General features: G+C 52.0%; 1 protein-coding gene across 1 annotated transcript in view; it reads left to right on the plus strand.

Moving 5' to 3' along the window:
- The first annotated feature begins 1,007 nt into the window (after window positions 1-1,007).
- CHMP4B (charged multivesicular body protein 4B) overlaps window positions 1,008-16,682 on the plus strand; it is a 30,732-nt gene continuing 15,057 nt past the window's right edge. The window contains exons 1-3 of the mRNA XM_075721372.1: window positions 1,008-1,014; window positions 1,660-1,790; window positions 3,559-3,733. Coding sequence (XP_075577487.1) covers window positions 1,008-1,014; window positions 1,660-1,790; window positions 3,559-3,733 — 313 coding nt within the window. The remainder of the gene's footprint in view (window positions 1,015-1,659; window positions 1,791-3,558; window positions 3,734-16,682) is intronic.

Here is a 16,682-nt window from a genome sequence, read left to right on the forward strand (position 1 = left end):
TCCCTAACTCTCGCTTTTTGCCCCTTTCGCTTTTCTGTGATGCTTCTGCAGCTCCTGCTGTTGGCGGGCGTTAGGAAACGGAGCACAGGGCTTACAAGGGGAGGCTGGGAGAAGGGGGGTGTTCAGGCTTTAGAAGAGGTTCAGGAGAGGTCTTGCTGCTGCCTAACAGGCGGAGGTGGAGAAAGTGGAGCCGGACTCCTCGGAGGTGCACAGGGATGGGACGAGCGGCAACAGGGACGTGTTGGAACACGGCAACTTCTGACTTGATACAAGGAAATTAAATTTCTACCAAGAGGGTGCTCAGAGGAAGGAGGCCGCAGAGAGGCGGTGAGATCTCGGTACCTGGTGATACTCCAAATTCAATGGAGCATCCTGCTCTGAGTGGACGTGCTTGGGAGGAGGTGGCTGGGCCAGAGACCTCCAGACGGTCCTTCCTACTTACGTGTTTCTGCGCTTCTGTGAAATGTCTTGTCTGCTTTGAAGGACAGAGTTTATTTGCCCACAATGTTTGTTTTAAATACTTAGCTCTCACAGGAGGGGAACAGTATCAGGAAATAGTTTGCTAAATATACTTTTCCTATTTTCCTCCCCTCTGTGCCTGCACCATACGGTGTCATTATGTGGTCTCTGGCGCTTGCTGCGGCGCCGCACTTGGGTCTATTTTGAGACGACGATATGTGGGCGCAGCGCTCCTCCAGCTCCAAGGCACCGTCTGGAGGCCTGGCCCTTCCTTTCGGCCCCTGCTTTCCACCAGCGCTGCGCACAGGCCGGCCAGTCTAAATGAGATGCTGGAAGCTGGTTTCCACTGGGTACGCTGAGTGTAGTTCAAGGAGTGGAAGTAGAGCCGCAAAACGGTCTCGTACGTGACTGTGGCACGCGGGAGCTGAGAGATCCCGCGCTGTTTGCTTGACACACGTTTGCATGTGTGGTGGCGTTGAACCGAAACACGTTTTACCGATTTTTATCTTGAGCATAATGATCGTCCTCTTAGAGTAAACATCGGAGCGATGGTGCGTAAGATATGTAACAGAGGTCCCTGAGCAGAAGAGGGGCTGGGCTGGCTGGTTGTGCAGCTCGTTGCCTTCGGAAACTCCGTGGATGCGAGTTCCTACGCGCGTCTGACGGATGCTGCGGCCCCGGGGGGACTGGCGGAGGGAAGGACGGGCGAGTGCCCGCGCAGGAGCAGCAGCAGGTCCGGGCACCCCCGCAGAGCTGGGTAGCTTCTGGAGCCTTGCTGCCCTTTCTGTGGAAAGGAAAAAAAAAAAAAAACCCACAGTTATTTAAAACAACAACAAAATAACCTCTCTCCTCTGTAGCCATACTGCCTGCAGATTAAATTTTACCACGGAAGGAAATGTCATGGGAAAGAGAATTTAATTAGAAGACTAAATGCTGTCACTGAGACAGCGCGAGTTACGTGCAGTCAGCGCTACTCGGTACGCGGGGACCGGTTGTGCAGGGAAGGTGCCTCATCGCAGCCGGCCACAAACGTCGGACACTCTTCCTATTTCCTGCTGGCCAAAAGGGAAGAATTCTACCCAGAATTTTACCCCATTTCTGTTTCTCTAGCGGGGGCCTGCCCACTGCTCAGCTGCAGCGTGGGCCGAGGCGGATCTAAGCTGCTCAGGGCACTGATTTTGTCCCAGCACCTTTCCACAGGACTGGTTCCATCCTGCGTCCTGGGTACAATCGTTTTCTTTACAGAACCCCCGTCAGAAGCTTCTTGGCATTTTCTGGAAGTTCCCTGGAGTACCCCAGGGCCAGAGCCATCCCTGGGAGGACTGGAGCCGGTACGGGATCAGAACAAGGCCGCGGTGCTCAGCCCCCGCTTCTGACCGCAGGTGCTTATGGAAGAGTAAGAAAGGGGCAGGTAAACGCTCTGCCCCCCTGGTACTCATCCAGCCTCCGATGCCGTCGGCTGCGGGGGCTTCCCTGCCCTGGAGTGGTTTCTGTAAGCTTCCGTGGATTTTTCTTACTTTTTTCTTTTTTTGTCTGTCTTCTGTATCTGCCATTACGGCGTTAACCAGGTAGAACGAGGCAGGATCCATTACACAGCTCCGCTGCGGAATTCCCACCCTGTACGTACGAAGGCTGTGTTTTAATGATACTAGCCGGTGCAGCGCCTTTCCCCACTCACCGAGGGCATGAAAAGGCTCTCTTGCTCCAGCAGCAGTTTTGTTTTTTTTTTCCTCTTTGCCGTTTGGTGTGCATATCCCGGCCTGTTTTACAGAGCACTAACTAGTCCAACCCTGCTCAAAAGCAATGGTTAATTTTCTTGGGTGATTTGCAGTGGCAAACGCTACTGTTGTCCGAGCCTGTTAATTAATGAACTTGTTTTCACACCGCCACTGCGAGCGGCGAGGGGGATGTTTATTACTTTTACAGATGATAGAGGCCAAGCACAAAGAAACGCAAGTCAGAAGTATCCAGTGAAGGCTGGTAGCGGGCTGAGGCACTTCAGACTTGATTTCTTTGCTGGACTTGGGACTCTACGCAGGTACTGTGGTCGCGGAGCACGGAATTACGTCCACGCCGCCTCCACAGAGCGTGGCTCGAGTGTCCAGGAAATAAGGAGCTCACAACTAGTCACCGCCAGTTAAGCAACCGTGACTCTGGACTTACTCGATTTTGCAAAGTTGGCAAGTTGAGAAAGTTTAAAAGAAAATTTCACCACGGTAGCTCGATGTCTTAGCGGGCTGGGCCCAGGCGGCAGGGTCTGAGGGACAGGCTAAGGGCGGTAATCGAGCAGCGTGGACGGGCGCTAGGGAGGAGGCCGCTTTCTGGGGCCTGCGCCCAAACCTGAGCCCCTCTCCCCAGCCCTGTCCCTGCCCGGCCCTCGGGCGCGGCTTCAGCTTCCCCCTTCCTCATCTATTCACGCTCCTTCTGCCTGTCCCTGCCAGACCCGGCACAGGCAGCCGGCCCTGGGCCGGGGTCCCGCCCGGGGCAGGCCCGTGGGGCAGCAGACGTGGCGGCGGCCTCCTCCCTCTCCTCCTCCTCCTCCTCCTTCTCTTCCTTCTCCTCCTCCTCCTCCTCCGGCCCCTCCCGAGGCCCCACGGGCCGCCCCTCCCGCCCTGAGGAGGCCGCTGAGGCGCGACCAACCCCCCCCCCCCCCGCCGTCGCGCCGCTGAGGGCCGGCCCCGCCCCGTCATGGCGGCCGCGCCTCCTCCTCCTCCCCCCCCCGCGCCACCGCCCCGCCGACGTCACCGCGCCCCTGACGCCGCTTCCCGGCCCCGCTGGGGCGAGCGCCGCCTGCCCGCCCCTCTGCGCCTCGCTCCGGGCCGCGACTACAGCTCCCAGGAGCCCTTGCGGGCGGCCGCCGCCTGGCGGCGCGGGGCGGCGCCGCGGGGCACGCCGGGAGCTGTATGCGGCGCGGGGGCGGGCTGAGGCGGGCGGGGCGCCGGGAGTCCTGCGAGCGGCGGCGGCCCGGGCTGTGCGGGCGGGCGGTCTGTGAGGGGAGCGCGGAGCGAGGGGAGCGGGTGCTGGTGCTCCACGGCCGTCCTCGCCTCACACCGCGGCCTCGGCGGCCCGGCGCAGCCATGTCGGGGCTCTTGGGGGAAGCTGTTCGGGACGGGCGCCGGCGGGAAGGGCGCCGGGAAGGGCCCGTCCCCGCAGGAGGCGATCCAGCGGCTCCGCGAGACGGAGGAGATGCTCAGCAAGAAGCAGGAGTTCCTGGAGAAGAAGATCGAGCAGGAGCTGGCGGCCGCCCGCAAGCACGGCACCAAGAACAAGCGCGGTGAGCGGCCGGGCCGGGGAGGCCGCGGGGGGCCGGGGAGGCCGCGGGGGGCCGGGGAGGCCGCGGGGGGCCGGGGAGGCCGAGGGGGGCCCGGGAGGCCGCGGGGGCCCGAGAGGCCGCGGGGGCCCGGGAGGCCGCGGGGGGCCCGGGAGGCCGCGGGGGGCCCGGGAGGCCGCGGGGGCCCGGGAGGCCGCGGGGGGCCCGGGAGGCCGCGGGGGCCGCCCCTTGGCAACAGGTCGGGAGCGGGGAGGGCCGGGGCGGCCCGCTGGGCTGCTGGCCGCGCTCTCCGTGCGGCGGGGCCGAGCGGCACCCGATGGCCTCCGTTCCATAGCGCGCCGCCGGCCGCCCTTCCCCACCGAGGCCCGCAGCGGAGCGGGCCCTTCCCGGCTGGGCAAGGGCAGCCTGCGCCTCCCGGAGCTGCCTACCGTGGGTGCCGCGTCACTCCCGGAGCTGCTTAACGTGGGTGTGGCGTCACTCCCGCGTGACGGCGATGTCACGGTGCCGCTGGGCTCCGCTCCGCGAGGTTGGCTCTCTGTCCCGCCTGCACGGCGGCTCCGGGGGATGCGAGGGGAACCATGGCGGGGCAGGAGCCGGGGCGCTGCCGGTCGCGGAGGGGAGCAGCCGGAGAAGCGGCCCCGCCAGCGTGGGGCGAGGCCTCGCTTTACCACGTCGCCGTTTCTTCTTCGAACGAGCAAAACTCGTTGCTTGGTTAAATGTATTTTTATTGTTGTCGTTCTGTATCCTGCAGCTGTAGGTGGCTTATAAATGGATATTAAAAATCGGCGTTCGCCAGGTGGAACTCGCCCTTCCCGGGGAGGCCCAGCTACCTATTTGCAGGCAGTGCTGGATAGGCATGGATGGTCCGGCAGCCTGAAGATCACGGAATCACGGAACGCTTTGGGTGGGAAGGGCCCTTTAGAGCTCCCCCAGCCCAGCCCCTGCAGTGCCAGGGACAGCTTTAACCAGAGCAGGGTGCTCAGAGCCCCGTCCAACCTGGCCTGGGATGGTTCTGGGGATGGGGCCTCCACCGCCTCTCTGGGCAACCCCTTCCAGTGCTTCACCATCCTCAAGATAAGAAGTGGGTTGTCAGCTTATGTATTTCGGTGTTCCGATAAGCTCCTCGCTTGTTTTACAACAGTCATTAAAAGCGGCGTTTCCAGGAAAGGGCGTTTAGATTTTTGCATTGGCGTCGCCCTCTTCATGCTGGGTTGCAGCAGGACGGCAGAGCTTGGAGGAGGAGGTGCGGTTCTGTGGCACCGAGAGTTGCTAACGCACAGCTCTTGGCCAAGTAGCAAGGGTTAATTGACAGTAATCACCAATAATAGTTTCTGCTTCGTATCGCTCCTTTAGTCAGCGTTCTAAGCTGCCTTCCAAACTTCAGAAGAGCGTGCTGCAGCAGGGCTTCTCGCTCGCGCCGTGTGGCTCAAGCTGCACCAGGGGAGGTTTAGATGGGATATTAGGAAAAATTTCTTTACGGAAAGGGTGGTCAAGAATTGGAACAGGCTGCCCAGAGAGGTGGTGGAGTCCCCATCCCTGGAAGTGTTCAAAAAACGGGCAGAGGTGGCACTTTGGGACATGGTTTAGTCTAGTCTACCCTTGATTGGTTTAGTGTGGAGTTGGTAGTGTTAGGTTAATGGTTGGACTGGATGCTCTTAAAGGTCTTTTCCAACCTAAATGATTCGATGATTCTATGAGCGACGGCGTGGACGGAGCAAGCTCCCGAGCGCGTGCTGCCTTTGTAGGCAGAGGCCTCGCTCGCTGCCCCGGGTGTCTTCTGAAGGACCTCAACAGAGCCTGACTTGAGGCTGAGCTAAGTTAGTTTTTAAATCAAACTTATTGCAACAGTTTTAAGAAGTCTTGAGTTTCTCGTGTGCTTTTTGGCCTAGTTTGGTAATGAGCTTAAAAGGAGAACTAAACCACATGTCTTTCTAGCCTTCCTCTTCTGCAGCTTTTGCATCCTCTGTCTTACGCTGGTCCCATTTAACTTCTAAACTCTTTCTGCTGCTGGTTGGTCAGGTCTCTGTCCTGCTCTGCTGTAAGGCCATCTCTCTCCCTGCCTTTCTGAGCACTGTGGGTAGGGGAGGGATTAAATTTCTTTGGAGGTGGAGGAAGGAGAAAAACCTGCCCATTCACCAGCGGGATTCTGGGTCAGGCTAATTGAGGTCTCGCGGAAGGACAGGATCCTGACGAGTAATGAAGGAGCTGTGAAAAGGAGAAGGGCTAGGGATGGTTTTCTGGTGGAAAACAAACACTCTTTTTTTTCCAGAGGACTTCTGAAACTAAGAGGCCAACTTTTATTATTGCGCTGCTAGGAAAGAGAGCTGGTTATCCGCTAGCTTGCTGAGAAGTGAGTTCCCCTCAGGACAGACTAAGGGGCGGCTCGTTTATTCTGGGTTCAAGATGTCAGGCATCAGCTGAGCTCCAACAAATTGCCTTTTTTTTTTATATGCAGTTGTTTGGATTTTTCCTTCTCTGACTTCAGGCTGGTTTATAATCCAGAAATGGAGTAATTTTGACGCAAAGTCCCTTAAATCCATAACTTAAGTGAAAATAAAAATATGTTGGTTTTATATGTGAAAGTCTGTCTTTTTAATGGGAATTCTTTGGTAGAGTTGAATGTTTTAAGTAAAAACGAACAAAAGCTAATTAACTAGGGATTTTTTCTTTTTTAAAGTGTTGGATCAACTTTTAAAAAACACAACTTTAAGGATCCTTAAGCTTTCTTAGTTCTCCAAGACTTAAGCACTTTACCCTGGGGATTTCTATAGATCCCCACTATTTAGAGAGAAGCGTGCCGTGGATGGTGCATGCGTGTAACGCTCAGCTGCACAGTCGCGCTGACATTAATGGAAGCTGCTGTGGTCAAGCCGGCAGAAGAATAGACGTGGGGCAGGGAGCTTACCTGAAAGCTTAAAGCCACCTTGGAAAACCTGGAACGATGCTTTTTTGTTTTCTTGGAGGAAAGATGGGCGTCCGGCACACTCGGGATAACAAAGGGAAACGTCCTCTGCCCTCCAGCACACTGTGTGACTGTTCGGGAGCCAAGGGAGCGGGGTTTCTAAAGGCTCTTTGACCGATTCCTGCAGCGCTGCTGGAGCATAACGAAAGCGCAGAAACTTAGAGGCCGCCTGGTTCTTGTACCTGCCCCAAGTGCATGCAGGTTCTTATTCATTTATGAACTTGCTTTCCGTGTATATTTTTCATAATCTGCATTTAGGATACATAGGCTGTATAACTCATGAAATTCTGAAGTTAAAATGGGTAACTAACTAGTATAAATTTCCCTCGTCTGTGTTGTTTCTTGGCACGGGAGGCTTTCAACTTTTAATAAAAAGCTCCTTTTTTCAGGGTCTTTCTGTTCTTTTCTGGCTGCACGGATGTGGCAATCATATGATCGTTATGCCTTCTGTAGGAACTCAAGTAATTTTAATAAGTAGTAATTTTTTTTTTTTTTTTTTGCCTCCACTCTACCAATTCCTTCTCATTAGTCCACAATATCAAAATAGCTCCTGGGGGAGGGAGAGGGCAGCAGTCTCCAAGAGCTAGGTTGGTGCGAAGGCACCTGTGCCGCTGGGAGACCAGCAGTTACGGCTTTAATGTGCGTGTCATTTTTTCTGTCCATGGGATGCAAAACTGCTGAGGAGAAGATTGATCATCTTCAGAAGGGTTTCTTGAAAAGATGCAACTTAATATTCCCTCTTCTGGGAAGAAGTTGGGTTATGCTTGTGTTTTGTGTTACCTCAGGGAAATGTTCAACCTATTCTTCTGAAAACAGTGTGTGTTCTGGTGTCTATCTTTTTTCCTTTTTTTGTTTTTTTCTTCTCAAGAGGCTCTTCAACACTTCTGCTCTAGCTCGTGAGTAGTGGACTTACTCCTCTCAGTGAAGTTAACGGAAGTAGCGGTAGTACAGCATGGTTTGATCGCCAGTCAACCAGTATCTTACTGGATTTTAAATCTGTCCTGAAAATAACTTTTGCTTTAACAAATGAAGTGCGCAGCTGTGAGCTTGACGGTTTGGAAGTACTGTGCTGTTGCTGCATCCTTTTATTCCGCTCCAGTTTGTCGATACGGTGTTGTTGCATCCCATCTGGGATATTTTACCAGGCGCTCAAACTTCATGAAACAAACCAAACTGCTCGGTCTTGCCAAGGGTTATGAAGTTCTGGTGCTCAGTGTTCTGTTTCAGGGTAGCTCGAGCTGATCTTAGTCGCCGCTGCTCCGGTTTTACTCCTTTCCTTGTGGATCCTACAAGAGCTAGCTCACAGAGCCAAGCTGCCAGAGGAACAGCATACACACACACACACACACAAAAGCAATGGGTTAATTCCTTCTTCTCTCACTACTGTGGGTGTAACGATTCCAGAATCTCTTTCTGCATTATCTTTTCTGATGGAAACCCAAAGCTCAAGTTATGTCTCAAGGTGAAGATTACAGGAGGGAGAGAAACCTGTCGCTCTGCTAGGGTGCCGCTTTTATAAGTAGTCCGCTCGAGAGTTTAGACCCAGGGTGAATCAATGCAGTTATGGTCCTGCCTGCTGCTAGATTTTACATTTTTGTTTATGAACGCTAGGTCCACAAACGCTGGAACGGGTGAAAAGCTAACATTGTGCTAATATGCAGTAAAAATATGCAGGCTTTAGCAGGAGACTGACATCTCATGGATTTTTCTATAAACTCTGACTTCTGTTAGTTACTGTTTTTTTTCTTCTCCGATGTCGGAGTCGCTGTAAATAAACATAATGCTGGTTTTTTCAGCGCTGGTGACTGAGTATAAAATAGATGCAAAACCACTGCTAGATTCCTGCTGTATAATTCAGGCTTTTCCTGGAAAGAGAACACTCATGCTCCACCCCACACATAAAGAAACCCAACAAACAAGAAAGATGGGTGTAGGCTGAAGCCAAAAGTCATAATTTTGTGCCTACCTCCGGCTCGCAATAGATCACAGTGCAGCCACAGGTAAGTCAGTTCAGCTGGCTGATCGGATGGAAAATTAGCAGATTTACCATCCCCCTGCCTTTTCAATCCGTCATATCGGGCTGCTGAACTGATTTGCCTCTCGCTGGAGGGTTTACTGTGTCCGGCAGCGGAGCGGAGGCCGTCAGCAGCTCGGCTGACCTGGCTGGAGCGTACGGCCGGCGCGCGCTGGCCTGGCTGCGGAGCTGCCGCCGGCTCCGCGGCTGCCGGCTCCGGTCGAGCCTCGTCCGCCTGTTCCTCTTGTGCTGCTGTGAGCGTCTGCGTGGGCAGTGCCTGAGCTGGATTAGTTTGCTGATCCAGCCAAAACCTAACTCCTAAGGAAGGGGGGGGGGGGGGGGGAAGTTTTCTGCACTTAACTGCACGAATGCTGGAGCTGGCAGGAGAGGGAGTCGGGAATGTGACGGGAAGGAGGAGGGCAATTCTGCCTCTCCTGACAACAGTCCCCCTGCTTGGTCAGCTTAGAGCTATTAACTGTGATAAAATCCGAGGATGACGTGCGATCTCCCAGCAAGGGGGCCAGCTGATGGTTAATTAAAAAAATGGACGCGTGTCTGCATGATGGCATGGACGTTTTTATTTAGAAGTTTGAGTGGTTCAGAATGGTGCAGTGAGCTGGAATTTAGGGAAGAGAAAGCTGCGACGTCAGGCCTGGGTATGGGCAGGGACTCAAACGACCTCTGACCAGGAATGTGAGGTCTTGGGCATTAATGCATTGCTTGCAAATGTGTCTTGAAGGTCCTGCTTGACATTTGGCAAGAGAAGCGATCTCTGCTTCCCGAATCAAATAGCATGAACCTGGTTTGTTTCCAGGAATCATAAGATGCTGATGTAGGGGACGCAGGAGTCCTGCAGCAAACACCATCCAGCCCTTCTTGTAGTGCTTCAGTCTGCCTTGTCTGTGTTTCAAGTCATAATCTAATGTGAAAATGCATCTTTGAGTTCCAGCTGCTTAGCCGTAAACCGCAGCTTCGGTGCAAGAGTACTGAGAGCAGTGCTGGCCCGAGTCCTCCTCCTCCCCTGAGATTAATGAGCGGAGCGTTAACCACCTGGCTTGGGAAAAGTGTGGGAATTACTCTTTTTAAATAGGTGTTTAAAAAGGAGGACATTTTCAGTTTGAAATTTTACCCTATCCATGTTTAACAGAGGCTTTTTGAAGCAGATTGCTGTAGTATAGAACAGTTTGGGAGGGATGGGGGGATTCACAAATACCTTTTAAAAAGAAAAAACGGTAAAAAGCGGCATAAATAAAAACAAAACCCCGTGGTTCTGCCAGATGCTTTTTGGTAACCGTATTTGATGCAATACATCCTTCCTTTGTTCCTGTTCTCTGTCAAGCCCTGTCAGAAGGGAAACCTGGCATGTTTGCAGCCATTGACTTTGGTTTTATTACTTTTTCTCTCCAAATGTATTAGATGTTGGATTCTAGTATCTCATTAAGCTCCAGCCCTAGTTACTGAGTCCTGCTTAAGGGCTCCTAGTGCTAGCTCAAAACTAATTTGCAGGTGATGCAAATTGCTAATTTGGTTTAACCCTCTTCTGCTATCTCAGACTTGTTCAGAAAACTGCCAGGTTGTTTCTCGCTGGCAGAATTTGGGCAGCGCTGTGTAATGTTTGTCTGGTCGGGGGTGTTGGGGGCTTGGCACTTGTGTCCTTCGTGCCCTTCGGCCCCGTGCGGTGCCTGTCTCCAGGTACTTTCTTCTCCGTTAGCGGCACAGCTGAAGCGTGTGGTGGGAGGTGGGAATATTCCCTGCCGCCAAGGTTTACACCGGGTTTTGCCTTCGGTTAGAGGACACGGAGCCCGTTCTGACTGGGTTCCAGGGAGAACCGCGTGCTCATGCTTGAACATCATCTGGGCCATGCAGCAGGATCCCAGCCGGACCTCCTGGGACGCTGGGGATGGCCGGGCGCTGCGTGCTCAGCTACACTCCGTGGTGCAATCTACAGTGCTGCTCGGTGGACAGGTCAGCGTGGGAAAGGTGCTGTACTGGAGCTGGGAATTAAAAGCGATCACTACTCCTTACCTGGCAAATCTTGGCGCTTCCAGCCCTGAAGCGATGGTGAAGGACGTGGCCATGCTTCATTGCTGAGCAGGCGATTAATTTAACACAGAGAAGGGAGGGGTGGTGCCACATCAGCAGGAGCCTGCAGCCAGTGCTGTCCAGGAAAATTAGGGGTTTTTTTTGTTGTTGCTGCCCGAACCGTTCTGCAGTTGCTCTTTGGCGTTCATGAATGACCTACCTTAGGAGGGCACCACCACCTCTGAGCTCTTGCAGGGCTCATGCAGGCTGTGTTGCCTGCACTACTGGACGGAGTGGACACCCTTGCAGAAGGTCTGCCGCAGCTGTGCGTGTCTGTGTGCCTCCGCGTCTCCTTTTCTGTGCCCAGCCTCTCCTGCCCGTACACGGTGGATCTCCTGCCCGTACACGGTGGATCTCCTCCTGCGGTGCTCAGCGTTGCTCCTGGGCTCTGGTACTTGCTGGGAGCAGGAGCAGGCTGGGGGATGCGCTGCTGGCACTCACTGAGTCGAGGTGGGAAAAGACCACTGTGATGATTTTGGCAGCTTTTTGCTCTCCCCTGTGAAACCCCTGTCTGTTTTGGAAAAAACCCCAAATTTTTAACGTTGCCCGTTCTGTTTTTTGGGGTAGTACGTGCTGCTTGTTCCAGAGATTTTGCATGCGGTGTGGTATGAATGGGGAGGATGTGGCCTGACCTTTTGTAGCCAGCAAGGCTCTGAAAGAGTGTACGTGTGTGTGTGCATAGCAGGGTGTGAAGTAAAATCTTGCCGCTTACTCATGCCACTTAAAAATGGATGATTTTTGCAAAACTAAAAGTTGTGGTAGCTCACTGCTTTAACGTGTTTTCTGTGCGGTTTGCAGCCAGGTGTCCAGCAAGCTGGAACTCCTGGCACAAAGTGCCTGAAACAAAAAGGATGCAGTTGGAGAATCCTAAATAGGCCACGCATCAGATGTTGATAGACCTTTGCCTTTCCCTCGGACAACCCAAGGCCACAGCGCATAGCTGATAAGGAGGTTGGTTCTGCTTGTAATCATCCTGGTTGAGTCTTTGAGCAGAAGTAGTGTTACAGCTGCTGGAGATGTTGGCAGATGCAGGCGAGTCTGCTCGCGTGGATGTGGCCAGGTTGCAGGTGAGGAACCTGGGGGCACCGTGGATCTTCCCGGTCACCAGTGACATGTTCCCACCAGCGGAACGTCGCTGTGGCCATGGTAGAGCAGAAGCTTCCCCTTGGTGAAGCTCAGTGCCTGGCTGTGGCAAAGAACTGTAATGTTCTTGCAGTTGGAAGCCCAGTTGGGACAGGTCTTCTGTGGCTTCCTCCGGTTTCATTGTTTAAGTGAAGCTTCGCCAACAACCATTTTTATAGGGGCTAATGCAAGTATAGGGTAATTGTACGGACAGCTGTTGTCTTGTAACTCTCAACTGATTGGCAGCAAACCATGGAAGTTTGGGGTTGGTGTTGTCCAAATAACCGGTACAGCCATCTCTCTTGCACGCACTGGGACGTGCGTGTTTATCCTTGTGTGCACAAGCGAGGGCTGAGCTCAGTACAGACTTCCGTGACGGCTCCCTTCCCATTTCTGAGCTTCTGCTCCAGCAGTCAGCTGTTTCCCCAACTCCTCACCCTCCCCCAGATAAGGGCAGCAAGTCAGCAAGTGTATCGGTACAACTTCACTGTTCAAAAAACGGGCAGATGTGGCACTTTGGGACATGGTTTAGTCTAGTCTACCCTTGGTTGGTTTAGTGTGGACTTGGTAGTGTAGGTTAATGGTTGGACTGGATGATCTTAAAGGTCTTTTCCAACCTAAACGATTCTATGATTCTAACTCATAGTCCATCCTGGACTGTGCTGTTGCGGCTTGCAGGATCCTATCTGGAGTGATAACCAAGTAGTGCCACCTTCTACTGCAGCTACTTTCCAGACAGCAATTGCTTCAGAGCAGAATACGAGATGAACGGGTCTCTCTCATCCAGTAGGTCTGACGTGTCGAAGTCAAGGGTTGGTTTAGGCACAAAGGCAAACCAAGAGACTTGGTAACGTGGTCACCACCCTGCCTGCACAAACCCCTTGAGGTTAACCTGGTGGTGACCGTTTGTGAATTTGGCCATGCAGCTGCATCTTCAGCTCGTTTGGATGCCTGCTGCCAGGTTACTCCATGCATGCAAAGACTTGCAACGTCTTTCACTGTAAAACCTTTCTTTTTGGAGTCATCCTTTCTGATAAGGCTGTGATCATCCGTGCTGGCTGTTTCACTAATGCGTGTTGTTACCAAACATCCAGATTGTACGTGCTCTTCATGGCTTGGCAGGAGTTTATTCAGGTTTAAGGATGTCATGTTTACCTCCAGGTGACTGCACGGAGGTTCCTCAGGTGTAGTGGAACTGTAAATGTAAATGCCAGGGTGACAGGAACATCAACCAATGGTATTCAGAAACTTGCAGGTGATTTTTGTTAGTTATGAAATAAACCAAGTTGCTGTAAAGCAAACTTTGTAATGGGCTAACTAGGAACTGCGCACAGTCATCATGTCTCCCCTGAAGGTGGTACCTTAACAAAATGTCGTGACAGCATCCCCGTGGTGAGCTTCGCACGTGCAACGTCCTGGGAGGAAACAGCGGTAGAAAGCCTCTCCCGGTAAGTGCTTCCCTGGCAGCACCGTCGGCTTGTGATGCGAGGGCTGCAGGAACGATGCTTGTTGCTGAACCGGGCTCCTGGAGCTGATTGCTGCCCAAGAGTATGGAATTGCCATTAAAAAAATGAAATTCAGTGCTGGCCTTGAGAGACGTACTGCAGTGTTGCCAGCTAAGTGTTTAGGGGTTGATTTGAGATGTACAAACTTTTTTCTTTTGAAAATAAACATGGTTTGTTTTATTTGCTTTATAACGTTTGGGTTTCTAAAGGCCTGCGTTTTCAACTTTTTCCCGTTAGTCGTTAGTGTTGGAATCTGAGCAGTCATGAAAAAAGCAATTTTTCACATCTCAAAATAGCATAACTTCACCAGATGAGATGTTAAGAGAAATGCTAAATATTATGACAGCCTCAGCGAAATTCTTAGACTTGGCAACACTTTAATAATAGTTGCCCAAAGCTGGAAAATGCATGATGGATTACTCAGGCAGCCACTTGTTCTGCGCCCCGGGAAGAGATGGTCTGGAAACGGGCCACTTAAGGGTGGGATCTTCTGAGTTTTGTGACTTAATCACAAAAATATTGTTAAGCATAGGGAATTTGGTTGTTTGGGTTTTTTCCCTGTGAGAAAAGAACATTTTGAGATACTTAAGAAGAGCTACTTCAGTTCTTGTAAAGCTGAACCTCTACCTGATGCATTTCTGGTAGGGATTCAGAGGAAGGTTACAGTTTTTCATTGGAATTCTCTTTAACAAGGTATCTTCAGCAATCACAAAATAAAGAAGAAAACCCATAAAGAGTATTTGCAAGCTGTGAGAATCCCAAGGAGTCCTTAGGGAACATACTTTTCTCATCCTAAAAGCTTAAACATTTGTTGAATTAGGAATAATTATCTTCTTTTATAGAGGTATAAAATTCTGACGTGAAATAAGGTGCAGATTTTTAACAGCGAAGTTATTGGGCAGTTTAAAAGGGTAAGGGAGGATAACTTACCCCAGCAGCCTTAGAACAGATCTAGTTTTAGGTGGAAAGAAGAAATGTGTTTTGGGTAAATCAGGTTTGGCTATGCCTTGCAATCCCCTGCCATCATCCACGGACATGCAGGACTGTAAGAAGTGAAACACTGAAAACTGGGAAATACGGTATATCCTTTGCTTCCAGAGGGCGGATCAGATTTAATGGGAAGCGTTAGGCCCGGATGACCTTGGCTGGTCCGGCGTTCCTTAGGCTCATTCCAGCTCCCGGGTGGAACAAACCTGTTGGCTACTTCTCTGCGGTTGGGATCTGTCTTTCCTGGTTTTCTCATTTGGGCTTCAGATCTCACTGTAGTCGACATTTTTTTTCCTTTTTTTGGATAAAACTACCCCAGCCTCACCTAGAGATCATTGTACGGAGGATTATTGACCGGAGGATTGCTGCCTTTGTGTTCAAGGGGCAGAGGAATCAAATTCCGAGGCTGGAGGCTCGCTTGCTTTCTGGGCTATCCGCTTCTGTTGCCCGACGGAGGCCAAGCCAGGAGGTTACTCAGCTTAGTGCAACACGTTTCCATCTGTAACTTTCAACCTGAGCGAATTACTTGCTGTTTCAGGAGTAAATAGCGTTGTAATCGCGGATGCCGATCTCCGGGAACACGCTTTCTGCACTCCGTATGCAAATGACTGCTGCCGACTCATTCGTACTAAGGAAGCGTGACAAGGAAGCGCGTTACGCTTCAAGTATCGCTGCCTTACGCCTCGGCTGCGGGACGTGGAACACCACAATCGCTGTTGCAAAGGTCGGGTGGATGCTGCTCGGAGCACCGGGCGGTGCCGCAGTCGGTAGCGGCGTGAAGGTGGTGGTTACGGTATTGTCTGCGTAAGGCGTGCATCAAAGCTCTGACTGCTCTTGTACACGATGCTTTTTGCTTGATCTTTTCTTTTTTTCGCCTTTGTGTATTTATAGATTTTTTTAGACCAGGAATGCTTACTGTTTAGTTTAATCCCTTGCACAGTAGACTAAATGTTCTGGCACTGCTTTGCTCAAGAGGAAGTTGTAATCTTGCTGTTTTAAATACAGATAGAACAGAAACCTTCTTGTATTCTCTGCCTGGGCTTGGATGCCGTATTGGAGTAGTTCTAATCAGTCACTTCATCTCCGAGCTGGGCATAGTTGCCTGCCTTTGAGGAGAGGGTTTGGGAGCTTTGAGATGTCTAGTAGGCAGACGCAGAGGGATGAGCGGAGGACGAAGGCTGCGCTCTGCTCGCCATTCCCTGCTAAAAGCGCAGCGTCTCCCGACAGAAAGGCGCGGGAGGCTGCTGCCAGCTCGTGCAAGCTGCTTTCTGGGAACCGTGCTGGAGACATTAGGCGCTGGCATTGGGGGGAAACATGTGATAATGGCTTCAGATATTCAGCATAAAGTGACTTTTAGGCCTGTGTATATCATCGCTACGTCGGAGATCTCAGCGGGTGATCCTCGTGGGAAAGGAGCTCGCGCTGCTTTGCGCTGTGTTAGCCTTGGAGTTGCGGTGAATTTATTTGTAACCATGCTTCGCTACCTCTGTCTCCCAACCACTTCCACGCCATGACGCTTAAAATCAAACCTGACTTTTGGACCTCTGACGTTCCGTGCTGTGCCATCAACTTGGCTCAGTGTAGCTGGGCATTTAATGGGCAACCACTTAGGAATATGCTTATGGATCAGCTTAGTGGCCACGCTTGCTTTCTTCCTCTTCAGTCCCTTGTACGAGGCCTGTATGTTACTGTCCCTGAAAGCCTTGATGTTTCTTTTCCTGTAGAGAAATCTCACTAACGTGCAGGATGTGGGCAAGGCTCTGCTGGAGCAAAGGAAGGGTAGGAAGTATTTCCAGAACTGGAAACAGCACCAAAACAAAATCAGGCAGAAGCTTGCAGGACAAGGGTGCTCTCTAGCTGTTACATCTAGAGGAGTTACGTGGTTTTGGAAATACCCTGAAAGGTTTTGGAAATACCCTGAAAGGTTTTGGAAATACCCTGACAAGATCTGACCTCTAGGACCCCGAGTAGAGAATTAAGAGTCACCAGGTTCTGCGTCTTGTAAGACTGACGTGGTCTGGACGAGCGTTCCCTTGGTACGTGCTGCAGATCTGTTGTGGCAAGGTGTTGCCTGGATGCTTTTATCCTGGCTTTGGTTTGAACTAACACGAACGTTCTTCAGCTGTGTCGTGGTTCAGCCCCAGGCAGCAGCTCAGCACCACGCAGCCGCTCGCTCACTCCCCCTGCCCCGGTGGGATGGGGGAGAGAATCGGAGGAGTAAGAGTGAGAAACACTCCTGGGCTGAGACAAGAACAGTTTAATAATTGAAAGAAAGTAAAA

Source organism: Pelecanus crispus, chromosome 14 (genome assembly GCF_030463565.1).
Source record: "Pelecanus crispus isolate bPelCri1 chromosome 14, bPelCri1.pri, whole genome shotgun sequence".
Lineage (NCBI taxonomy): Eukaryota > Metazoa > Chordata > Aves > Pelecaniformes > Pelecanidae > Pelecanus > Pelecanus crispus.